The sequence below is a fragment of the Odontesthes bonariensis genome, chromosome 11, assembly GCF_027942865.1.
Source record: "Odontesthes bonariensis isolate fOdoBon6 chromosome 11, fOdoBon6.hap1, whole genome shotgun sequence".
NCBI lineage: Eukaryota > Metazoa > Chordata > Actinopteri > Atheriniformes > Atherinopsidae > Odontesthes > Odontesthes bonariensis.
The window spans coordinates 5,903,511-5,929,332 of record NC_134516.1 but is presented as its reverse complement, the minus strand read 5'-3'; the positions used below and the strand labels follow the sequence as shown (position 1 = coordinate 5,929,332).

The 25,822-nt window shown below is 41.2% G+C and overlaps 1 protein-coding gene across 1 annotated transcript; it reads left to right on the top strand.

Moving 5' to 3' along the window:
• Window positions 1–3,085: 3,085 nt before the first annotated feature.
• On the top strand, window positions 3,086–25,382 carry cybb (cytochrome b-245, beta polypeptide (chronic granulomatous disease)). Its single transcript, XM_075477342.1, has 13 exons — window positions 3,086–3,221; window positions 4,137–4,229; window positions 6,771–6,881; window positions 6,964–7,048; window positions 7,509–7,657; window positions 15,779–15,960; window positions 16,980–17,112; window positions 17,202–17,294; window positions 18,644–18,897; window positions 21,184–21,346; window positions 21,880–22,026; window positions 22,116–22,240; window positions 24,347–25,382. Exons 1-13 carry the CDS (start codon window positions 3,177–3,179, stop codon window positions 24,462–24,464), a joined length of 1,698 nt encoding a protein of 565 aa, XP_075333457.1. The 5' UTR covers window positions 3,086–3,176; the 3' UTR covers window positions 24,465–25,382.
• Window positions 25,383–25,822: the final 440 nt, after the last annotated feature.

Genomic DNA, 25,822 nt, shown 5'->3' with positions numbered 1-25,822 from the left:
ATGCAGGTAGGTGTTGGCGCTATTCGGTTGCCGTTGCTTGATTGGCTGCCCTTGCTCTCACTGAAAACAGAGCTATAGAGTAATACACTGACTGGAAAGAAAGCTCATTCCCTTTAGATGAACAAGCCAGAGCTAACGTGCAATTCTTACAACAGGAATATGGCACAACACACATTTAAAACAAAATAAAATGTGATACTTACAGGCTGTACTGATTGCTGGGGTTGATTTTGTTCAGAATCAGAATCAGAATTTGTTTTATTGCCATTGTTAGTGAACAGTGTTCACTAACTAGGAATTTGCTGCGGCGTAAGGTGCAAACATGTAACATAGGATATAATGATAAAAAATAAAGAATAAAAATATATGAATATAAAATGTACAAGGTGTGTACAACACCGACAGCCGCGCCTGTTACGGTGTTTGCTGCTCGGTCTACACAGCAGGCAGTGATACGAAGGGAGAGAAAATAGGGCCAAGAGATTGTGAGGTCTGACTTTTTCCTGGAGAACCATTTTGTGATGCAAATGTATTACTCTGTTGAACGCATATTGTTTTGAGAAGCTAAACGCTTTATTTTTTAAACCCCAGCCAACTAGCTGGACTACCTTCATCAACACCAAAACGAGGCTGGAACTCTGCTCACAGGACGCAGCAGGGGGTAAGAACATGTTCAGAAATGATGCTGCTGATATGGGATGTCACACAGCTTCATGTCAAAAGAGGTGAACTGTCCCTTTAAGGTAAATGTGGTCTTAATTGAAAATGTATTGGCTGTGTTGTTTCTTTTTTTGTGGGATGTTTTATATGTAGAAATGCATATTTGCAAAGGGGACTTTAGTATGTTGTGGTAAAAGTGGGTCTAACCTTGATTTTGCTGCCAATCTTGTGAAAAGAATTTCCAGCCACTTTTGAAGGCACAGAAAGCTTTAATTCGGAGGCAGCCGCCGCCGCCTTGCTGGTCGGAGCTTTTCTACCCTGTGATTCTCGCTCTTTTCTGACAGAATTACATCACTTTTCAGGTGTTTCCCTTTCTGCAATCTGACTTGAAACAGGAAGCATGTAGAAATAAATCTTCTGCTTCGCTTCACATTTAGAAATGTGCCACTTCCTCTGCTGAAATTCACAATGTCCCCATCGACTCTGTAGTTCCTCCTCGCGGGTCACCTGGCCTCAGCGAGCACTTCCGGGCGCCGCCGCCGCTCTGCACAGCTCAGAACAGTCAGACGTCAGACTCTTTCAGCCCCTCTGACTTTAAAACAGAGGCTGTCTCTATCTTAAGGCTCACACTTAGAAATACATCCATTTAAAAGTTAGAATAGCAGGTAGATGACCACACAAAGCCTGGAAATAACTCTGATTTAAAGCCAACACACTGGAAAAAATCTGAATCTTACCAAGTATATTTGTCTCATTGAGTATCTCATTACACTTAATATAAGACACAACTGCCTAACAAGCACCATTTCAGCCAGATATAGGGACTTGTTTTAATACAATACATCTGGAATATCTTGTTAAATGAAAAAGTCTTGAAAACAAATTGTTTTGAGTCACTTATCATATGAAACATTTTCATTTGAAGAAGTTTTTAAGCTAATTTCAAGATCACTTTTATCTCAAAAGTCCTAAATATCACATCTTATTTCAAGAAATCTTGACAAGCCGATTTTCACTAGTTCCATTGGCAGATTTTTTTGCTTATTTCAAGCAAAAACTTCTTTTATTTGTTGTTATTTTACTTATTTTTGGAGGGGCATTCTTTCCAGTGTAGATCCTTCCCTGATGTCAGATCTCTGTTAAAAGTAGTCCTGGCATGAAAACAGCTCTCACACTAACAAGGAAAATGCACCAGCTGCTAAACTGTACATTATGCATTTGCTCATCATGATTATATAACTTTAACATTCTGCACAGCTTTCTTTTTTCGGCTTTTTGTCCTGTGATGTTACTCAGTGTGACAGCGGCCTTCTACTCTTATCCTAATCCTCACCGTGGGGCCCAATGACAATGTAAAATAACACTATTAAAGCTTAAAATACGTATAAGTGACAAATAAAAAGTCTCAGAAAGAGCATTAAAGCGCGATTAAATTGGACGGCCGTGAGATCATGGTGGAAATGTCAATTATTTGACTGATTTCATCTTTTCCTTTCCTCACTGTTACGTAAATGCATTTATTATATAATATTATTATTATTATTATATATTTATTAAGATGTATGCACGGACATTTCTGCAGGTATTTAGATGCACTGAAAAAAACAACTCATAAGATTTATTTAAAAAACCCTCTGTAAGTATTTGCACTCAAATGATTTAAGTTATATTTAATGCTGCAATATCAAGTAAATTTTACTTACCATAAAACATAACAGTTTTGAAGATATTAAGTAACATTAACTTAATTACATCTAAGTTTTAAGTTATATTTATTTAAACAAATGAAGTAAAGTCTACTTGTTTTTCACAGGCAGGAACATCATTTTACTCCAAATTTTAAGTACATTTTATATATCTGTAGTATTTGCTGTTATGAAGTCACTTAGTAGATTTTAACGATTCAGAGTAAAGTTTATGTAGTATTTCTAGGTTTATGTACATACAACTATTAAACATTTAAATTGTATGAGGAAACCAAAGTAAAACTTACTCTTCCCCCATAATTCATGTGTTACGTTAATAAAATGTTTAATTTTACTTAAGAAGCTCGAGTTCTTACTGAATATTAAAAATACAAGGCAGAAATTATGACAGTTACTCTAATAGAGTTTACTTTTTTCAGTGTGGATGTATGGAAACATGTGCACACGGTATATAAATGGATGGATGGATGCCAGATAAAATGCCAGTTTTCCTCACTAAGGGAGTCAGCGTGATCACATTTAAGCTTCACTTCCATTTAGCTGAGTCTTAAATAAACTATAAATAAACATTAAGCGTCTCATTTACACCCAGAGTCTGATTATAGGCTCACATGTGCGCAACCTGGTGAATTATGGAGGCGGAACCATCGACCCTCCCATGAATAAAGCATGAAAAACCACTTCCTCGTTGGCTCCTGACAAAGGCTTTAAAACAAGTGATGCTGTCCTTACCGCCACTCTTCACTGTCCTCCTTCACATCCTCTTTCTCATCACAGCGACCCGCTCGGCTTTCAGGAGCTCTTCTCATCATGGGGAACTTTGTTGCCAACGAGGGGCTCTCCATCTTTGTCATTGTGAGTACTGTCGTGCTTCAGTTCTTCACTTCTTTATCGCCGTACGAAACGTGGCTGTAGATCCAACTTCTGTTTATTTAACTCAAAAGTCCATTCTTTACAGCCTGCTTCTTGTTTTACTCTGACTGTAGGAGCTAATTGTAAAGTTAGTTTTTGTTTTTTTGGTTCTAGTTGTAAATTTAATTTGCTAATTATGAGTAACTTTATTTGATTAATTCAGTGCTTTATTTAGATTAGATTTTTTGCTAATATTCTTTGTTAGTTATTTATTTAGAATATTTTTGGTAATTGGGTCACACTGGGCACCTGGAGTCCCAGCATGCACCTGGGTGGGCCGATGGTTTGTTACCAGGGAAAAGGAGAGAGCAGCAGGTTTTCTTTGTTCTTTCGTTTGTTTTATTGTCTTGAAATAAATCATCAGAAAACGCAAGAATTCATTTTGGACATTCGTCTTCTTCTGCCTGCATTAAACCACATCCCCCATGGTGCATCAGGGGCCTTTTGATTTAGTTTGGTTTAAAGTTTAATTGTTTTTTTTATGGATAAATGCCACTACACTGACATCATTGTGGGTTTTACCTGCATTATAGAGGACTGTCTCCCTTTTAAACACTTTTATTGCACCTGGATCATTTTTAGGGTTTTTTCCAAAAGAAATAAAGTCAGACGTACTTTGCTTTAAACTGTTAAACATGCTGCGCTCAGCAGAAAGTTCACTTTGAGGGTGAGGAGGCAGAAACCTTCAGTTTGGCCTCAATAGGCAGGTAAAAACACACGCTGATTTAGACTATTTGCTGCTGGTATGGCTGGTATTACTTCACATTAAGATGTTATTTTGTCCGCTCTGGACTGATGCTGTGTCCTGAGTCACATCTTTAAAGCAGAACCTGCGTGTGTTTTGGCTGTTTTCCACAGCTGGTGTGGCTGGGAATCAACGCGTTCCTGTTTGTTCATTTCTACATGGCCTTCCTGGTGGAGAGGTGGTTCTACACCCGGGTGCTGCTCGGGGTGAGTCCAACCTGCACCTTCACTTGTACCGACGGAGGGAAGAAATCTTTTGCTCAGAAGCACATGAAACGTGTGAAAAAGTGGCTTTTTCGTTTCCTGACTCCCGCACACCGACAGAATGAATCTGCAGCCCGTCCACTTCTTCACCTCCTTCCTCTTTTATCAAACTCAAAGCAGACACCAGTTCTGAGCCAGGCACGAGGGTATTTCAGGGTTTTGTTGATTTTGTTGGCTCCACGAAATGAGAGATTTAACACTTCTCTTCAAAATAATCATCAGTAATTTGCCTGCTTGTGTTCATCTCTGGACTCCAGATGTTACAAGCTCTCATGAACACCTGCAGGCATGGGCGTCTTACCCGCTTTTACAGCAAGATGATTTCACCCCACGGTTTGCCCACCCTCTTAGTGCACCAACATACAAAATGGAGCGCACCTCAGCCCCCGTTACGCTGCACGAAAAGGCCTTTGGTCAAACTGAACGGACATTCGTGCTGAACAATTAAGCCCATATGTAATTATATTTCATACAGGTTCTGGTTTTGGATGGTCCAAATGAAAATAAAAAAGAAAGAAGAAAGAACTCTTTAGAATAATTCTTTCCAGATTTGAGCAGTATAAGTAATGTAGTTTCCATACAGGACCTAGTTTAGGGTGATCAGAATACCAAAAATGCAGTAAAATGGCCCTGTTCTGCATTTTCACAAATCAGAAAAAAGTTCAACAATTCCAAACAAGGTTTTAATGAATCTACAGCCTCTTTAGAATAATTCCATCCAGATTTGAGCAGGATAAGTATTGTAGTTTCCATACAGGACCCAGTTTAGGGTGATCAAAATGCAAAAAATGCAGTGAAATGGCCCTTTATGCCCATCCATTTAATTTGTGAATCGGATGCCAACTTCAGTGTCGTGTCTCTGGGCTTGATGTGGCGCTCATGTGCCCCCCCCCCCACATTTAAAATCACTGCCCCCCCCCTGCCTGCAGGACAACAGGCAGCACGCCACATGACTAACTTTATATTCCTGTAAACACAGCTTCTGGTATGAAACGAGTCGGTTAAGAACGATTACCATCGTAAATACTCCTTCTTTTCTATTCACCGTGATTCTCGCTTGTTTTTGCTTTAAACAGAAGCTCAGACAGATATCTTCATCCCACTCAGATCCTGCGTCTGTGAGGCGGGTTTCACAAATCAAAGGGAAGTCGGCCTGATGTGAAAGGTCGAAGCGGCGGCCACAGCTGGCTGCACCCGCTCCGCACCAGCAGCTGCACATCTGGCCCTTAGATTTAGCAGAAGTGAAACATTTCAGCTGCTTTGCTTTTCCTTAATTCAGATGCGATTAGATTAAAAGTAGAGAGGAACAACGTGTGTCAGGGTTCAGGTGTGAGGTCAAAGATAAACCCTGGTGTTAGTGTGTGAGCTGTGGCCAGGACAGACGGTGAGGCGCAGGCTCAAAGAGGGAGTCAGAACCTGCAGACGTCTGCGGTGCACACACGGACCCAAACAAAGTGTAAAAGAAGGAATAAGTCGGCTTTAACTGGCCTGAAATAAACAATAACTGGAAATTTGCTGTTCCTGCGAAACAGCAGTGAGAATGCTTATGAGCTGAATGGGGATAGCTGATTTTTGTGTACTACCAAACTTAACATTGGAGTTAGTCAGAGAATTTGAGAGGTTGATCTCGGTTCAAGGCTCATAGCTGAAATTCTGTAAATGTGAGCTCTTTAGTAGTTACATTGGCTGAAAGAGGACAAATGTTCCTACATTTTAAGGTTTAATTTGTTTCTCTAAGTTAAACTGTATGAAAGTTAGAGGAATTTGTTCGAAAAAATGAAAAATTTTAAACTTATCAGCACGCACTCAACTGTGTGCTCATTCATAAAAACCAAGAAGGAGCAAAATGTTCATGTTTTTGAAACTGTCATATTTAAAAAATTGGCTGAAGGTTTGAAAAAGCTGAAACAGTTGGTAGTAGCTGAATGTCTTGTGACCCATTTAAAGTTTGAATGGTGTCTCCAGCTGAAAGCATGCAGAAGTAGTTAGGTTGGAAAGAGGAAGATGATTTGGAAGAGCTGAAAGCAGTTTCCATTCATTTGAATGACGGGAAAATTTGAATAAAAGTTGAATATATTAAAAAGTGTAAAAGTTAAAAACACCAAAAATGATAGCAGGAATCTGCTGACAGAGCTGAATGTTTTGATACCAAAATCGTGGAAACAGCTGAAAGTATGCAGGAGTAGTTAGGTGCCGAAAACTGGGGGAATAATAATAATAAAGAGAAGCAGGAACTTAATAGTGAGAATACCTTAAAGCATTCTCACAAAAAGCCACCGTTACAGTTACAAAAAGGAGACAGAAATCCCTGTTCTACACCCAGCTGATTGCTCCTTTTCTGACTGAAATGATCTTAATCTGCAGGGTACATTTACCCTCTCTGCCTCTGTTAAACTCTGCTGATGGTTACGCTTCCATTTGATAGAAAGCGGTGAGGAAATGTCCGACCACATTAACACACACTGCTTTTTTTGGGCCCCGCAGCATGCTCTCTCCTGGGCCAGAGCTCCTGCTGCCTGCCTCAACTTCAACTGCATGCTGATCCTGCTGCCGGTCTGCCGCAACCTGCTCTCCTTCCTCCGGGGCTCCATCCAGGTATCCATGGAGACGCCTTCATCTGCTGCTTTGGTTGCCCACAGCTCTCCGATTTAAGAACGAATCCTTTTTTTATGTTCAGTACTGCAGCAGGACGGCGGCTCGACAGCTGGATCGAAACATCACTTTTCACAAACTGGTGGCCTACATGATCGCCTTCCACACAGGTACACTGGAAGAAAAGCCCCTCCAAAAATAAGTAAAAAAACAACAAATAAAAGACGTTTTTGCTTGAAATAAGCAAAAAAATCTGCCAATGGAACTAGTCAAAATTGGATATTTAAGACTTTTGAGTTAAAAGTGATCTTGAAATTAGCTTAAAAACCTCTTCAAATGAAAAAAAAAAAAGCTTGTTTCATGTGAAATATGACTCAAAACAATTTGTTTTCAAGACTTTTTCACTTAACAAGATATTCCAGATGTATTGTCATCAAACAAGTCCCTATATCTGGCTGAAATAGTACTTATTAGGCAGTTGTGTCTTATATTAAGTGTAATGAGATACTCAATGAGACAAATATACTTGGTGAGATTTAGAGTTTTTCCAGTGTACCGAGCTCTGATGAGACCAGGCTGCCTGGGTTAGTGTGAGAGTCTTAACCGTGTCTTTTTCCCTCGCTCGTGCAGCCGTGCACATCGTTGCACACTTGTTCAACTTTGAGTACTTCATGGACGCGCAGCTGAATGGCAACAGCAGCCATCTGCCCTTCGTCCTATCTGAGATCGGCACCGGGGACGGGGCCTCCTTCCTGAACCCCATCAGGAGCAACGAGACGGTGAGCCGAGGCTGAACTTCTCCTGTTGCTAAACTTTGTGAAATCCCAACTGCTTATTGCTAAATGCGGCTTCTATGAGAAGTAATACTGAACTACTGTGGAGTAATACTTCCCCTTTTTGTCTTAATTCAGGGTTGTTTTCTTTTGAGTAACTTCTCTGCAGACACATAACTTCCATATAACAGCTTTCTTTGAAATTCACAGCACATGAATGAGATAAATGGATCTTTTTCTGCCATAAAACCATTAAAACTCGCAGATTCTAATCTTTAACATTTAATAACGCTGAGCAGCAGCTTTGGGTGAAACTGTTTTCTGAAGTTTTTCTGATTTTAAAGCCAAAAAATTAGGGCTGGGCAACGATTAAAATGTTTAATCTAATTAATCACATGATTTCCCTGATTAATCACGATTAATCGCATTTGTACGCAGAATCCAAAAATGAATCCAAAAGTAGTGTATAGCTTTTAGCATTTAGCTTTATTTTAAATGTGCTGCCATATGAATGAAAGTGCCATAACATTTGTTGTGCAAACACACTTTTAACATCAGCATCTTTCTGTAGTTTTTATGTAGAAGCCTCGCTCCACTGTCTGTTTCCTTGAATGACTTGCTGCTATCAGTTGTGTGTTTTGCCTTTAAGTGATATTTTAGACTGGAACTACTACGCTGAGAAGACAATTCAACTTGGCAGAGTTTACAGATGACTTTGGTTCTGTCGACTCCGCCGTCTGGAAGAACTTTAACATGAAAATGGCCGAGTAAAAGTTCCGTACCCTTCTCCATGTTTGGTGGATCCGCCGATTACTTTCTTTTCCTGTTCCACAGCAGACAGCAGCAGACTTTTACAAAATAAAAGCCTGTGAGCAACAGACTTTTACAAAATAAAAGCCTGTGAGCAGCAGACTTTTACAAAATAAAAGCCTGTGAGCAACAGACTTTTACAAAATAAAAGCCTGTGAGCAACAGACTTTTACAAAATAAAAGCCTGTGAGCAACCGACTTTTACAAAATAAAAGCCTGTGAGCAGCCGACTTTTACAAAATAAAAGCCTGTGAGCAACAGACTTTTACAAAATAAAAGCCTGTGAGCAACCGACTTTTACAAAATAAAAGCCTGTGAGCAGCCGACTTTTACAAAATAAAAGCCTGTGAGCAACAGACTTTTACAAAGTAAAAGCCTGTGAGCAGCAGACTTTTACAATAATAAAATAGATAATAAAACAGGGGTGGTTTGTGGTGTAGTGGGTTGAGCAGGCGCCCCATGAACAGAGGCTATAGTCGTTCCCCCTCTCTCGGCCCCCTGCTTCCTGTCTCTCTGAACTTTCCTATCCATTAAAAGGCACGAAAGCACAAAAAAATTATTTAAAAAAATAATTAAAAAAAAAATGCATTAGAATGCGTGGTAAAATATGTATTGGCGTTAAATTATTGACAAATTAACGCGATAATAACGAGTTAACTCGCCCAGCCCTACAAAAAACTTCTTCATGAGATCTTTTTTATGTTTCACTGTGAATGCAATGGATGTTATGGATGTTATGGATGTTATGAATGTTATGGATGCTATGGATGCTATGGATGTTATGGATGTTATGGATGCTATGGATGTTATGGATGTTATGGATGTTATGGATGCTATGGATGCTATGGATGCTATGGATGTTATGGATGCTATGGATGCTATGGATGTTATGGATGCTATGGATGTTATGGATGTTATGGATGCTATGGATGTTATGGATGCTATGGATGTTATGGATGCTATGGATGTTATGGAAAATGGCCGAGTAAAAGTTCCGTACCCTTCTCCATGTTTGGTGGATCCGCCGATTACTTTCTTTTCCTGTTCCACAGCAGACAGCAGCAGACTTTTACAAAATAAAAGCCTGTGAGCAACAGACTTTTACAAAATAAAAGCCTGTGAGCAGCAGACTTTTACAAAATAAAAGCCTGTGAGCAACAGACTTTTACAAAATAAAAGCCTGTGAGCAACAGACTTTTACAAAATAAAAGCCTGTGAGCAACCGACTTTTACAAAATAAAAGCCTGTGAGCAGCCGACTTTTACAAAATAAAAGCCTGTGAGCAACAGACTTTTACAAAATAAAAGCCTGTGAGCAACCGACTTTTACAAAATAAAAGCCTGTGAGCAGCCGACTTTTACAAAATAAAAGCCTGTGAGCAACAGACTTTTACAAAGTAAAAGCCTGTGAGCAGCAGACTTTTACAATAATAAAATAGATAATAAAACAGGGGTGGTTTGTGGTGTAGTGGGTTGAGCAGGCGCCCCATGAACAGAGGCTATAGTCGTTCCCCCTCTCTCGGCCCCCTGCTTCCTGTCTCTCTGAACTTTCCTATCCATTAAAAGGCACGAAAGCACAAAAAAATTATTTAAAAAAATAATTTAAAAAAAAATGCATTAGAATGCGTGGTAAAATATGTATTGGCGTTAAATTATTGACAAATTAACGCGATAATAACGAGTTAACTCGCCCAGCCCTACAAAAAACTTCTTCATGAGATCTTTTTTATGTTTCACTGTGAATGCAATGGATGTTATGGATGTTATGGATGTTATGAATGTTATGGATGCTATGGATGCTATGGATGTTATGGATGTTATGGATGCTATGGATGCTATGGATGTTATGGATGTTATGGATGCTATGGATGTTATGGATGTTATGGATGTTATGGATGCTATGGATGTTATGGATGCTATGGATGTTATGGATGTTATGGATGCTATGGATGCTGTGGATGTTATGGATGTTATGGATGCTATGGATGTTATGGATGCTATGGATGCTATGGATGCTATGGATGTTATGGATGTTATGGATGCTATGGATGTTATGGATGCTATGGATGTTATGGATGCTATGGATGTTATGGATGTTATGGATGCTATGGATGCTATGGATGTTATGGATGTTATGGATGTCATGGATGCTATGGATGCTATGGATGTTATGGATGCTATGGATGTTATGGATGTTATGGATGTCATGGATGCTATGGATGCTATGGATGTTATGGATGTTATGGATGCTATGGATGTTATGGATGTTATGGATGCTATGGATGTTATGGATGCTATGGATGCTATGGATGTTATGGATGCTATGGATGTTATGGATGTTATGGATGCTATGGATGTTATGGATGTTATGGATGCTATGGATGCTATGGATGTTATGGATGCTATGAATGCTATGGATGCTATGGATGCTATGGATGCTATGGATGCTATGGATGCTATGGATGTTATGGATGTTATGGATGTCATGGATGCTATGGATGCTATGGATGCTATGGATGTTATGGATGCTATGGATGCTATGGATGTTATGGATGCTATGGATGTTATGGATGTTATGGATGCTATGGATGTTATGGATGTTATGGATGCTATGGATGCTATGGATGTTATGGATGCTATGAATGCTATGGATGTTATGGATGCTATGGATGCTATGGATGTTATGGATGCTATGAATGCTATGGATGCTATGGATGCTATGGATGTTATGGATGCTATGGATGCTATGGATGTTATGGATGTTATGGATGCTATGGATGCTATGGATGTTATGGATGTTATGGATGCTATGGATGCTATGGATGTTATGGATGCTATGAATGCTATGGATGCTATGAATGCTATGGATGCTATGGATGCTATGGATGTTATGGATGCTATGGATGTTATGGATGTTATGGATGTTATGGATGCTATGGATGTTATGGATGCTATGGATGTTATGGATGCTATGGATGTTATGGATGCTATGGATGTTATGGATGTTATGGATGCTATGGATGTTATGGATGCTATGGATGCTATGGATGTTATGGATGCTATGGATGCTATGGATGTTATGGATGTTATGGATGCTGTGGATGTTATGGATGTTATGGATGCTATGGATGCTGTGGATGCTGTGGATGTTATGGATGCTATGGATGTTATGGATGTTATGGATGCTATGGATGTTATGGATGTTATGGATGCTATGAATGCTATGGATGCTATGGATGTTATGGATGTTATGGATGCTATGGATGTTATGGATGCTATGGATGCTATGGATGCTATGGATGCTGTGGATGTTATGGATGTTATGGATGTTATGGATGCTATGGATGGTATGGATGTTATGGATGTTATGGATGTTATGGATGCTATGGATGCTATGGATGCTGTGGATGTTATGGATGTTATGGATGCTATGGATGCTGTGGATGCTGTGGATGTTATGGATGCTATGGATGTTATGGATGTTGTGGATGCTATGGATGCTATGGATGTTATGGATGTTATGGATGCTATGGATGCTATGGATGTTGTGGATGTTGTGGATGTTGTGGATGTTATGGATGCTATGGATGCTATGGATGCTATGGATGTTGTGGATGTTATGGATGTTATGGATGCTATGGATGCTATGGATGTTATGGATGTTATGGATGCTATGGATGTTATGGATGCTATGGATGTTATGGATGCTATGGATGCTATGGATGCTATGGATGTTATGGATGCTATGGATGTTATGGATGCTATGGATGCTGTGGATGCTGTGGATGTTATGGATGCTATGGATGTTATGGATGTTGTGGATGCTATGGATGTTGTGGATGTTGTGGATGTTATGGATGCTATGGATGCTATGGATGTTGTGGATGTTGTGGATGTTATGGATGTCATGGATGCTATGGATGCTATGGATGTTATGGATGTTATGGATGCTGTGGATGTTATGGATGCTATGGATGCTATGGATGTTATGGATGTTATGGATGTTATGGATGCTGTGGATGTTATGGATGTTATGGATGTTATGGATGCTGTGGATGTTATGGATGTTATGGATGTTATGGATGCTATGGATGTTATGGATGTTATGGATGTTATGGATGTTATGGATGCTGTGGATGTTATGGATGTTATGGATGTTATGGATGCTATGGATGTTATGGATGCTATGGATGCTATGGATGCTATGGATGCTATGGATGCTATGGATGTTATGGATGCTATGGATGTTATGGATGCTATGGATGCTGTGGATGCTGTGGATGTTATGGATGCTATGGATGTTATGGATGTTGTGGATGCTATGGATGCTATGGATGCTATGGATGTTATGGATGTTATGGATGCTATGGATGCTATGGATGCTATGGATGTTGTGGATGTTATGGATGCTATGGATGCTATGGATGCTATGGATGTTGTGGATGTTATGGATGTTATGGATGCTATGGATGCTATGGATGCTGTGGATGTTATGGATGTTATGGATGTTATGGATGTTATGGATGTTATGGATGCTGTGGATGTTATGGATGTTATAGATGTTATGGATGCTGTGAGCTCAGGCTCAGAGACGACAGCTCCAGATATCTTTGTTTTTAACTCACATGCTTGAGTTTTACTTGCACCTGTGTATGACGTGCGTGTTCCTCGGCCTGAAGATAAACATTTGATATTAGTTTTCAGCCTCGTCTCTTGAGCTCAGAGATTTCTCAGATTATCCGAATTGTTTAATGGAGATATGATGAAATCCTTTGTTGAGCTTTTCCCCCTCACAGTCTGTCCCCTCATCTCTCCGGGACGCTCTTTTTTAAATCCAATCACGCTGCTAACCGGCTGTCCGTTCACCACCATCTCTTTCTTTTCCATCTTTCTTTTTCAGCTTTTCTCAAACATTTCAAATCAAATCGAACCCAAACTGAACTGATATGAAAATATCTATATATATCTATATATATATGTATATATCTGTGTTTTTAAATTAGTTTGTACTCGCACTTAAAATGACGCTTTATCTCTTTCCAGACCTAAAGTCTTCCACTTTAAGCCATTTTCCCATGTTTGAGTTCCTCTGTGGCTGAGAAATACAAAGATTTTAAAGGACAGTTTTCACCAATCCTCAGGTTTTAGAAGCTTGTTTTAACTGAATAAAAGGCTGCCAGTTGCGCTCCTACTCCAGAAATGAAGCCCCACCCCTGATCCGACTGAAAGCTTTCTCCTAACACGACTCTTTATCTTATTTTACTGCTTGCATAGAGTATTTCTTCTTCACCTTACGGCCAGCAGTCGGCCTACTCTTAGTTTCAGGAACTACTGTGTGACAAAACATTTGTTTAGTGTATGAGGAAAGCTGGTCAACTGCCAGCAGAGTGAGATTAAACAATAATAATAATAATAATGATAATAATAACTTGGACTTATATAGCGCCTTTCAGGGGTACCCAAGGTCGCTTAACAAGAGAAAAGAAGGGGGAAGGGTAGGGCCGGAGGGGTGGGTTTAAGAAGAGTAGGACATGGAGAAGAGATGTGTTTTTAGATTATTTTTGAACTGTAGTAGAGAGGGGGCAGAACGGATGTGAAGTGGCAGATTGTTCCATAGGGTAGGGGCAGCTGAACAGAAGGCCCTATCTCCACATGTTGTAAGTCTGGTACGAGGAACAGAAAGTAGGTCCTTGTCTGAGGAGTGCAGAAGCAGCGACTGGGAGTAGGGGTGGAGGAGATCAGAGATGTACTTAGGTGCGAGTGAGTGGAGAGATTTGTAGGTCAACAGAAGGATTTTATAGGTGACGCGTGCTTTGACTGGGAGCCAGTGAAGTTGCTTTAGGATGGGGGTGATGTTCTGCCAGGGCTTGGTGTGAGTTAGCACCCTGGCAGCTGAGTTTTGGACATACTGCAACCTGTCAAGGGCCTTACTGGGTAGCCCAGACAGGACACCGCTGCAGTAGTCCAGGCGGGAGGAGATAAATGAGTGGATGAGGGTCTCTGTTACTGAGTCAGATAATGAGGGCCGGAGTCTTGAGATGTTTCTGAGGTGAAAAAAGAAAGATTTAGTGATGCTCTTGATGTGGGACCGAAATGAGAGAGTGGAGTCCAGGATGACCCCCAGGTTCCGCACCTCTGGTGGTGGAGAGATGGAACAGCCATCTATGACCAGTAGGGATGGGAATTGATAAGATTTTTACGATTCCAATTCCATTTTCGATTCTGTTTAACGATTCGGTTCTTTATCGGTTCCTTTATCGATTCTCATTTGGAGAAAAAGGACAACAAACCGGTCGATTAGCATCAACTTTGTTTAGTTTAGAAGTAACACGAGTCATGACCTCACAAACCCAACAACGGTGAGGTCCACATTGGTCTATCCTGGCCTGGGTAATTTAACTCTTCCCTGCTCTGGTGAAAGGAGAAGCTGGAGGTAGAGGTGAACTGGGGGTAGTACCACCAGCCTCTGGCTCTGAGCCAGTCAGGCTCTGTCTCTCATGATTTCATCTAAATGTAATGCCTGAGAAGGCTTTCATTTAACCTTAACCGTTACTAACAGCAGCTTTTACAATCAGGCAAATGGCGCTAACATGATAGGCAGTGTTTGTTAGTTAGTTAGTTACCTGCAGTGTTAGCCGGGGACATGCTAACGTTGCTAACGTTGCTGGGTTCAGATTCACCGACGTTAATCATTCATTCATAGTTATTGCATGTTGGTAGTATTTCCTCCCTTTGGTGAAATATTCACTTTGCAAGTTGCCCTGTTGTCGTCTTTTTTAGGGATGTGTAACCAAACTTTCGAGCATTTGTACCGCTTGGGCGCCATGTTTACTGTTGGCTGCTGGCTGCACTGGACTCATTGACGTCATTCGCGCCCACTGGAATCGATAAGGGAATCGTTTGCAAAATCGCCAAACGATTCCAAGGAATTGAAACACTGGGAACCGGTTCTCAACAAGAACCGGTTCTCGATTCCCATCCCTAATGACCAGGGCCAGATCACCAACCTTCTTCAGCAGGGGTGCCGGGGCCACCACCATGAGCTCCGTTTTGCTGCTGTTAAGTTTGAGAAGGTTAGAGGTCAACCAGGCTTTGATTTGCTGCAGGCAGTTGTTGAGTTGCGTGGGTGGGAGCTGAGAGGAGGGGTTTGTGCTGATGTACATCTGAGCGTCATCAGCATAGCAGTGAAAACTGATTAAAGGGGAAACATGAGGAACTAAGCTGCCAACACAACCCACAGACTGTGTGGCCTCTCTGAAGGGACGATGTGAGACATAAAGGTTCTGACATGGCGTCCGTTGCCTGTGTTTCGCTGCAGAACCCGACCATCGTCATGTTCACCACCATCGCCGGCCTGACGGGCGTGGCCATCACGCTGGCCCTCATCCTCATCATCACCTCCTCCATGGAGGTCATCCGCAGGTCGTATTTCGAGGTGTTCTGGTACACACATCATCTGTTCGTTATCTTCTTCATCGGCCTGGTGCTCCACGGCTTCGGGTAAGAGGAAAACAAAAGCAGCTTCTTTCTGTTAAACACCTGCTCAATGATTGTTGGAGCTGTCGCTGTGGACGAAGGCACCTGGAAGGAAGATCTGAAGATCAGATAAAATCAAATCAAATTTATTTATATAGCACATTTCATGTACAAAACCATTCAAAGTGCTTCACATAAAATAAAAGCATTGCAGCAGGGAGTGGAAGAAGCATTAAAAATACATAAAAGAACATAAAGAGAAACAAATAAAATCATTTAAATGCATTTAAAAACAAGCAACAGTCCAGATAAGTTCAAAGATTTTATAGCAGAATGACCCAAAGTTCTCACAGAGTAGAGGGCGCTTCCTCTAATAGCTCCAGTGGAGAAAACACCTTAAATTTGACTCAAACAACTCAAAGAGCAGAATGGGACTTTCCAAAATCTGCTTTTCGATCTTTCTTGGAAGTCTGGTTCCGATGATCTATATTTTGACATTTAAAGTAAAAAAATTGGCGTTAAAGGGACAGTTCGCCTCTTTTGACATGAAGCTGTATGACATCCCATATCAGCAACATCATTTCTGAACATCTTCTTACCCCCTGCTGCGTCCTGTGAGCAGAGTTCCAGCCTCGTTTTGGTGTTGATGAAGGTAGTCCGGCTAGTTGGCTGGGGTTTAAAAAATAAAGCGTTTTGCTTCTCAAAACAATATGCGTTCAAAAGAGTAATACATTTGCATCACAAAATCGTTCTCCAGGAAAAAGTCAGACCTCACAATCGCTTGGCCCTATTTTCTCTCCCTTTGTATCACTGCCTGCTGTGCAGAGCGAGCAGCAAACACAGTAACAGGCACGGCTGTCGGCAGGCGGCAGCAGGCAGTGATATGAAGGGAGAGAAAATGGGATGTCATACAGCTTCATGTCAAAAGAGGCGAACTATCCCTTTAAAGCACCAGAGACACAATGTTTAACTTTTTTATTTTTACCAGTTTCCTGCTGGTTTTACAGGTAATAAACGGCAGATCTGTGTTTTCCCACCTGCAGGCGTATTGTGCGAGGACAGACGGCTGCCAGCCTGCAGACCAACAAGCCCGACGCCTGCGCTGACCGGTTTGAAGACTGGGGAAGAAACCAGTCGGGCTGTGCCGTGCCCGAGTTTGCTGGAAACCCTCCGATGGTGAGCTTTCACTCTGAGATTTAGCTGCTGATGTCATTTCTAGTTTCATTTCCTGAGGCGCTTTCCAACATCGGCCTTTTTCTCCTCAGACGTGGAAGTGGGTGCTGGCCCCCATGATCCTCTACCTGTGTGAGAGGCTTGTTCGCATCTATCGCTCCCATCAAAAAGTGGTCATCACCAAGGTGCGTTTGTATTTCATTCAAGTTTTTCTTTTTTTTAACAAAACAAGCCGTTTATACACAGGAAAAAATCAAAGTCTTACCAAGTACATTTGTCTCATTTCTAGTCAAAATATCTCATTACACTTAATATCAGACACAACTGCCTAACAAGTACCATTTCAGCCAGATATAGGGACTTGTTTTAATACAATACATCTTGAATATCTTGTTGAAAAAGTCTTGAAAACAAATTGTTTTGAGTCGGATTTCATATGAAACAAGCCTTTTTTTTTCATTTGAAGAGGTTTTTAAGCTAATTTCAAGATCACTTTTATCTCAAAAGTCCTAAATATCACATTTTATTTCAAGAAATCTGGACAAGCCAATTTTCACTAGTTCCATTGGCAGATTTTTTTGATTATTTCAAGCAAAACGTCTTTTATTTGTTGTTTTTCTTACTTATTTTTGGAGGGGCATTTTTTCCAGTGTAGGCTTCAGTTTAAGCTGAGGACATATTTATAGATTCTAAAAAATCAAAGTCTTACCAAGTATATATTTGTCTCATTTCTAGTCAAAATATCTCATTACACTTAATATAAGACACAACTGGCTAACAAGCACCATTTCAGCCAGATATAGGGACTTGTTTTAATACAATACATCTGGAATATCTTGTTGAAAAAGTCTTGAAGACAAATTGTTTTGAGTCACATATCACATGAAACAAGCTTTTATTTTTCATTTGAAGCTAATATCAAGATCACTTTTAACTCAAAAGTCCTAAATATCACATCTTATTTCCAGAAATCTGGACAAGCCGATTGTCACTAGTTCCATTGGCAGATTTATTTGCTTATTTCAAGCAAAAAGTCTTTTATTTGTTGTTTTTTTACTTATTTTTGGAGGGGCATTTTTTCCAGAGTTCAAACAAGTCCCTATATCTGGCTGAAATAGTACTTGTTAGGCAGTTGTGTCTTATATTAAGTGTAATGAGATAGTCAATGAGACAAATATACTTGGTAAGACTTTCATTTTTTTTCCAGATATAGGGACTTGTTTGAAGACAATACATCTGGAATATCTTGTTAAATGAAAAAGTCTTGAAAACAAATTGCTTTGAGTTATATCATATGAAACAAGCTTTTTTTCCATTTGAAGAGGTTTTTAAGTTAATTTCAAGATAACTTTTATCTCAAAAGTCCCAAATATCACATCTTATTTCAAGAAATCTGGACAATTTTTTGCTTATTTCAAGCAAAAACGTCTTTTATTTGTTGTTTTTCTTACTGATGTTTGGAGGGGCATTTTTTACAGTGTATTCCTCACTTGAATGAGTTAAATGAATGATAAAAGCTTCACCGTCCCCGCAGGTGGTGATGCACCCGTCCAAGACTCTGGAGCTGCAGATGAAGCGGAAAGGCTTCCACATGGAGGTGGGACAGTACGTCTCCATCCAGTGTCCGTCTGTTTCCCGGCTGGAGTGGCACCCGTTCACCCTGACCTCGGCCCCAGAGGAGGACTACTTCAGCGCCCACATCCGCATCGTGGGCGACTGGACTCAGGCGCTGTACGAGGCCTGCGTCGGAGACAAATCTGAGCCACAGGAGGCCTGGAAACTGCCCAAGTACGACGCTGGGAAAATGGGTTGAGGAAAAAAAAGAAGCTTTGTGTTTGAAACTGCTGGAGATTTGAGTGCTTCCCCACTGATTTAGGCAAACAGGATGTGGTTCAGAGCAGCGGGTGGTCGGCTGTGTGCGTCTCCCTCGTCTCAGGAGAAAGCAGAAATCATAGAAAACTATTATACGATCGGCGGGACATCGAATCTTTTCTTCTCCTGAACGATGAAAGGCCAACGCCTGCATTCAGAGTGATGAAACTGCCTCCTGGACAGCTCGTCCCTGCTTGCTTCGGTTCTCTGTCACCATGTTTGTTGGATAACAGAGCAAGACAGGGTTCGAACCTTCAAACGTGCTCCAAAAACTGCTGTAAAAATGCTAAATTTTGGTTGTTTTTTTTACTGATTGGAGCCAAAGCAAGCGAACAATTGAATCTCGCAGTAAAAAACAAGCATAAGAAAAACGCAGGGTTGTTAGAGCCATGAAAAATGTTAAATTTACATTTAACATAGGTTCGGGTAGCCCGTCCCACTCTTTAATGCAGCCCAGAGTGTTAAAGCTTTGGTTTATTCAGCATTTCAGATCTTTTCCAGCTCCTCGGGGTTGTGAGGAACCAGTTGGTATAATAACAAGAACATTAAGTTCTTTTCTGATTATCAGTATTTATACTGTCAGACGCCTTTTAAAGGCCTCGGTATGCTTCTCCGTCACTTTCCGTCAATCCGACTCCGTAGTCTGGCTTTCGAAGTTCTCCTTCAGGATGTCGGATACCCAAGGCAGTTCACCTCCCGATCAGTAGGCGGCGCTACGCTAGACGACCCAATCTGGCGACGTCTATGGTGAAAGTGGCTGATTGGTTGTTCACCTTCCGGCTCGTTCCACTCCTCACGGCGAACGATGGCGACCGAGAGAGAAAGACTGTTGTTGGAGTTGGAGCTTGTTGATGTTGAAATGCAAATAATTTTGACCAAATGTTGACCGGTGTAGGTACCAGATCGGCTCGGGGGCCGTCGTCTGCTGAACACGTCACACAACATGGCTGCAACCTGGAATGGGAGTGCATTGTGATTGGCTCGTTTTTTCTTTCATCTTATAGATAGATCGATGACATTTCTTTAAGCTAATTTTTCAGTGTGTGTATTTGTCTTATTTACCTAGACTGTATGTATATCTATCTATCTATCTATCTATATATATATCTATATATATATAGATATATATATGTAGTGTATGTATATACACACATATCCAACAGAATTTTTACAAGTTTTATGTACATTTATATGCAGGAGTCCACTCGCATATAGTCAAAGAGGTTATTGCTGCTCAGCACACAAAACTGAAACTGAAGCTTCTCTTCAGAGTGAACCAAAGTGGCCAAAATGATTAAACAAAACAAACTAGATTTTAAAGCGTTGGGGCTGGTGGGGGTCGAGGTGTGGTACACAGTATTTTGTAGGAAATATTGAATTTCTTCGTAAAAGCTCTCCGTAGCTGCTGCCGATCACCGAAAGACCGAGAAAAAAACTCTCTGACGCACAGCGCCTAGTTACGGTTACTATGGCTACTACAGCCAATCAGAATGTACTCCCATTCAAGCGGACAGCCATACTGTGTGACGTAATCAGACGACGACGGAACCCGAGTCGATCTGGTACCTACAGCGGCAGTAAACTCTTTAAAAAATGGCGGCGTTGTTGTTCTGAGAGGAAGGAGCTAAACCGGAAAAGTGATTCCGGAAATGATGTCGTTAGCCGACCAATCACAGCCCTTGCGGTCTCCGTCTCCTCGACGGATAGATAGAAATGTTGGCCGACGCACGCAAGCTACGGAGAGCGTCTCCGGGAGGGTCTCCGTAGACGGAGAGGGCTCTGCGTAGGCGACCATAACTCGGGCTTTACGCCTCAGCGCCGGCGAGGGAAGCAGCGACAGAGGCGAAGCAACCCGCCGCCTCGTGTGCGTTCACACCTTAAGCCTGCGGTCGCTCAGCAAAGCGTTAGCAAAACCAGTGAGGTGCAACACGTGTGGAGGAGGCTGCAGCCAGCACAGCTCACTGGATGCTGCCCCCCGACAGGCTGCCAGAAGCTGGCCAATCAGGCCAAAGAGGCCGTTTGGGAGGCGGGGCTTAAAGTACAGGAGCCAGAACAGATCTTTTCTAAGGTCCAGCTAGTTCTTTTCAAACGATTTAGAATACATGTAGAAAGAACCCTTTTTAAAAGCTGAGAAACTGATTGAATCTGGCAACATAAAGCTGGGTAACACGAGCGTCTCCCCCCCGTTTACCTCGTTCTCAGGGTGGCCATCGATGGCCCGTTCGGGACCGCCAGCGAGGACGTGTTCCGCTACGAGGTGGTCATGTTGGTGGGGGCAGGAATTGGAGTGACTCCCTTCGCTTCCATCCTGAAGTCGGTGTGGTACAAACACATCCAGAACAACCAGGACGTGTTCACCAAGAAGGTAGCAAGCACAAACACCTCCCTCAATTTCTAAAAACAAAAATCAGTGTAAAAAATTCAACATCTAAAAAAATTTTTAAAAAAAATTAAAAAAAATAAAAAAAAATCAACAAAAAACTTCAGTGGAAAAAAATAAATTCAGTGGAAAAAAATAAATTCAGTGGAAAAAATAAAATCAGTGGAAAAAAATAAAATCAGTGAAAAAAAAATCTATGGAAAAAAATTCAACTTAAAAAATAAAATGGAAAAAAAATTCAACAAAAATTCATTGAAATTTTTTTTTTTTTTACAAATAGATTTTTTTTACACTGTTGGTTTTTCAAATTCAAAGTCTGATTTTGATGCTGTAAAAATTCAATATTAGAAATTCGTATTCAAACTCTGATGGGCACAGAAAAACTTCCATACACATGAGGTTTAGCCGGATCTGTTGCATTTTTAAGTTAAAATAACCTCCTTACCCCTCCTCCACAGACTGGTTGAGCGGCTTTTTAACAGCAGGGAAACCTCAGCCTAAAAGTGTCTCCATTACAGATCTACTTCTACTGGTTGTGTCCCGAGACGGAAGCCTTCGAGTGGTTCGCCGACCTGCTGCAGACTCTGGAGCGTCAGATGACAGAAAAGGACATGGCCGACTTCCTCAGCTACAACATCTACCTCACCCGCTGGAAGGAGACCGAGGTACCAAAGCTGGTCACGATGTTTGGGGAGCAGAAAGTGTTCCCACTTCGTACGAACGTCTGACAGTCTTCTGGCTCTTCCTCCACCAGGCGGCTCATTTCCGCGTCCACCACGAGGCGGAGAACGATCCCATCACCGGCCTCAAACAGAAGACTCTTTACGGGAAACCCAACTGGGACAGCGAGTTCACCAACATCGCATCGAAGCACCCGGGGTCAGTCTCTGCCTTCAGCTCACCGTCTCTTCAATAACCAACGCAGAACGGGCCAGGAAGGCCCGAGTCCAGCCAGTGTTCATGAGCCAGTTAGGTTTTCAGAGCGGAAAGGTGTATCAGGGAAGTGAACTTCCCAAAACCAGGAGAGCCGGAGACAGAACGCACAGATTAGATCAGAACAAACCTTTCTATTCACCCTCATCTGTATGTCAGCGGTCATCTTTTAGAAGATGAGGGTACATAAAGATCAAAACTACTGCAACACAAAAATAGGAAGCGTGTACACACTGGAAAAAATCAAAGTTTTACCAAGTATATTTGTCTCATTTGTAGTCAAAATATCTCATTACACTTAATATCAGACACAACTGCCTAACAAGTACCATTTCAGCCAGATATAGGGACTTGTTTGAAGACAATACATCTGGAATATCTTGTTAAATGAAAAAGTCTTGAAAACAAATTGTTTTGAGTCACATTTCACATGAAACAAGCTTTTTTTTTACATTTGAAGAGGTTTTTAAGCTAATTTCAAGATCACTTTTATCTCAAAAGTCCTAAATATCACATCTTATTTCAAGAAATCTGGACAAGCCGATTTTCACTAGTTCCATTGGCAGATTTTTTTGCTTATTTCAAGCAAAAACGTCTTTTATTTGTTGTTTTTTTTACTTATTTTTGGAGGGGCATTTTTTCCAGTGTAGGAAGTTATTCACTGGAAAAAAATCTAAATCTTACCAAGTATATTAGTCTCATTGAGTATCTCATTACATTTAATATCAGACACAACTGCCTAACAAGTACCATTTCAGCCAGATATAGGGACTCGTTTTAATACAATACATCTGGAATAACTTGTTAAAGGAGAACTGCGGTATTTTCAACATTAAGCCTCTTTTCTGAGTCGTCTGCAATGTTTTAGAACCCCCCTCACCGCTTTTTTGATGGTTACTGCTGTCTCCGTTATTTGCCTAATTTTGATTCATCTCAACCTGCTTCAGAACGGCAAGTCATGTGCATGTCCAGAAAGGTCCGTAAAAGCACCATAAACGTCCGTTTTCAAAATAATCAACTCACCGGAGTGGTTACTGGTGTGCACTGGTAATCCATATCAAATTTCGTGGCGAAAAGTTGCTTCTGTCATGTTTTATTTGACATTTTGTACTGGATGTTCGTTGATATTACTCCGCCACCGCTAAGAAAATAGTGCGAGCATGACCGAGCTGCCAAATAAAACACGACAGAAGCAACTTTTCGCAACGAAATTTGATCTGGATTACCAGTGCACACCAGTAACCACTCCGGTGAGTTGATGATTTTGAAAACGGACGTTTATGGGGCTTTTACGGACCTTTCTGGACATGCGCATGACTTGCCATTCTGAAGCAGGTTGAGAAGAATCAAAATTAGGCAAATACCGGAGACAGCAGTAAACATCAAAAAAGAGGTGACGGGGGTTCTAAAACATTGCAGACGACTCAGAAACGAGGCTTAATGTTGAAAATACCGCAGTTCCCCTTTAAAAGAAAAAGTCTTGAAAACAAATTGTCGGATTTCATATGAAACAAGCTTTTTTTTTTTTTTTTTTTGAAGAGGTTTTTAAGCTAATTTCAAGATCACTTTTAACTCAAAAGTCCTAAATATCACATTTTATTTCAAGAAATCTGGACAAGCCGATTTTCACTAGTTCCATTGGCAGATTTTTTTGCTTATTTCAAGCAAAAACGTCTTTTATTTGTTGTTTTTTTTACTTATTTTTGGAGGGGCATTTTTTCCAGTGTAAGAACAGGAAAGCAGCACGTCTGCAGGTCATGTGGCACATTACAGCGCGCTATAGTCTGTTTTCAGTCAACAGGGGCCTCATGATTTGGGCTACTCCCAGAGGCTGGAGTCTCTTGGCTCTAAGCATCAGTATGTGAAGAGTTGCCAATAAGAATATAAGAATGTGTTGCTCAAACAGGTTCAAACGTACATTTTCAGTGTTTTCACTGTTGCATGAAGTAAAGTCTTCTTCAGACGGGCGAGGGTCCGGCGCTGAAATAAGGGAGGCTGAGCGGCCCCCCCACCGCAGCGATGGGCAGTAAATGAGTGTTTCTGTGCCTGCAGGACCAAAGTCGGTGTGTTCCTGTGCGGCCCCCCTCAGCTGGGGAAATCTCTGGAGACGCAGTGTCTGTCCCACTCCGAGGCCGACGTCAAGTTCATCTTCAACAAAGAGAATTTCTGAAGAAGAAAAGAGTCCCACGCAAAGATGCTCTTACTCAAAGTGTGGTTTTTCCACTTCTTCTCTTTTTCTGTTGCACCAGCCCATTTCAAAACTTCTCCCTTTTTCTTTTACTTTTTTTTTGTCAGATGGTGGAGATAAACCTCAAGCGAACAAAAAGATATTAATAAATATAGATCAGCAGGCACCAAAACGAGCTCTTTAGTGCGTTTTCTGCGCACGGACGTAGAAGCGTGGATGAAGAGATTTGGAAAGATGAGCAGTTCTCTGGCTCTGACTCATCTGAAATAATCGGGCTGAAACATTCACCCGCACACGTCGATGAGCAGGCCAGTAACGACATTAAATTAGAAGTTAAATCGATGGTAACAGTCGGGAGATCTTTCTGCACATGAGATCTGCAGCAAACACAGAAATGATTGTTCAGTCGTTATAATTCAGAAAAGCGTCTTTTACTTCTTTCGGTTTTATATTAACTCTTCGAACTTTTCCAGCTCAGAACTTAGAGTTCGTTCTTCGTTCTGAACTCAATCAGCAAAAAACTGGTCAGAGATTCAAAGAGCTTCCTCCCGGATTCTCAGTTTGTCCTGTTGTCATGGAGATGGTTCCATTGTGAGGCTCCCGTCTCCATGACAACCGGCATAACAGCGTTTACTGACGACGACTGATGGGATGTGGCTGAAAGCCGTTTGAGTTTTTTGTCAGATCACTTATCAAAGCCCAGATCGGCTCAAGTTTCTCAGAAAACCCAACTTTCTGAAATCTTTGTTTTCATTTCAACCACTCCTGAGCGGCTCCTGAGCGGCTCCTGAGCGGCTCCTGAGCAGTTCCTGAGCGGCTCCTTTTTGTCTGTCTGTGAGGAACATTTTAAACATGTTGTATCTGCTGATGTGCTATGAAAATAAAGCTAAATTAAAACTCTCTGCATTGGCCTTCATATCTCTCCCTCTGAAACAGCCTCTCAAGCATCACGTTAAGGATGCTGCAGATCAAACCCTTATTTTCCATATTTTCAATGAGACCTGAACGCATCTTTTACTGGTCGCGGTTTACATCCCACCCACCAACAACAGCAGTGATAGAGATTCGGCACTTTGTGAACTGTACCAGGTTCAACCACGCCAATCTCAAGACTCCGGCCTCTATTTATGGCTGTCTGTCTGTCTTTGCACTTTTATTGTGACCGTTACTTTCATTTTATTTTAGTATGACGAGGATAAGCCTGTCCTCATTTGCTGTCTCCTGTGCACTTTAATGTTTACTGTCATGTGTTACTTGTTGGTAAATGTCTTGTCCTGTCTTCACTGTGGGATAGTTAGGAACGCAATTTCGATCTCTCTGTATGTCTTGTATATATGAAG

Excerpts from the sequence above, each read along its gene's own strand:
- cybb (XM_075477342.1), top strand. The coding sequence starts at position 3,177 with ATGGGGAACTTTGTTGCCAACGAGGGGCTCTCCATCTTTGTCATT. Across the intron at positions 17,113-17,201 it reads TTGCTGGAAACCCTCCGATG|ACGTGGAAGTGGGTGCTGGC; the intron begins GTGAGCTTTCAC and ends TTTTCTCCTCAG. Across the intron at positions 21,347-21,879 it reads AGGACGTGTTCACCAAGAAG|ATCTACTTCTACTGGTTGTG; the intron begins GTAGCAAGCACA and ends TCTCCATTACAG.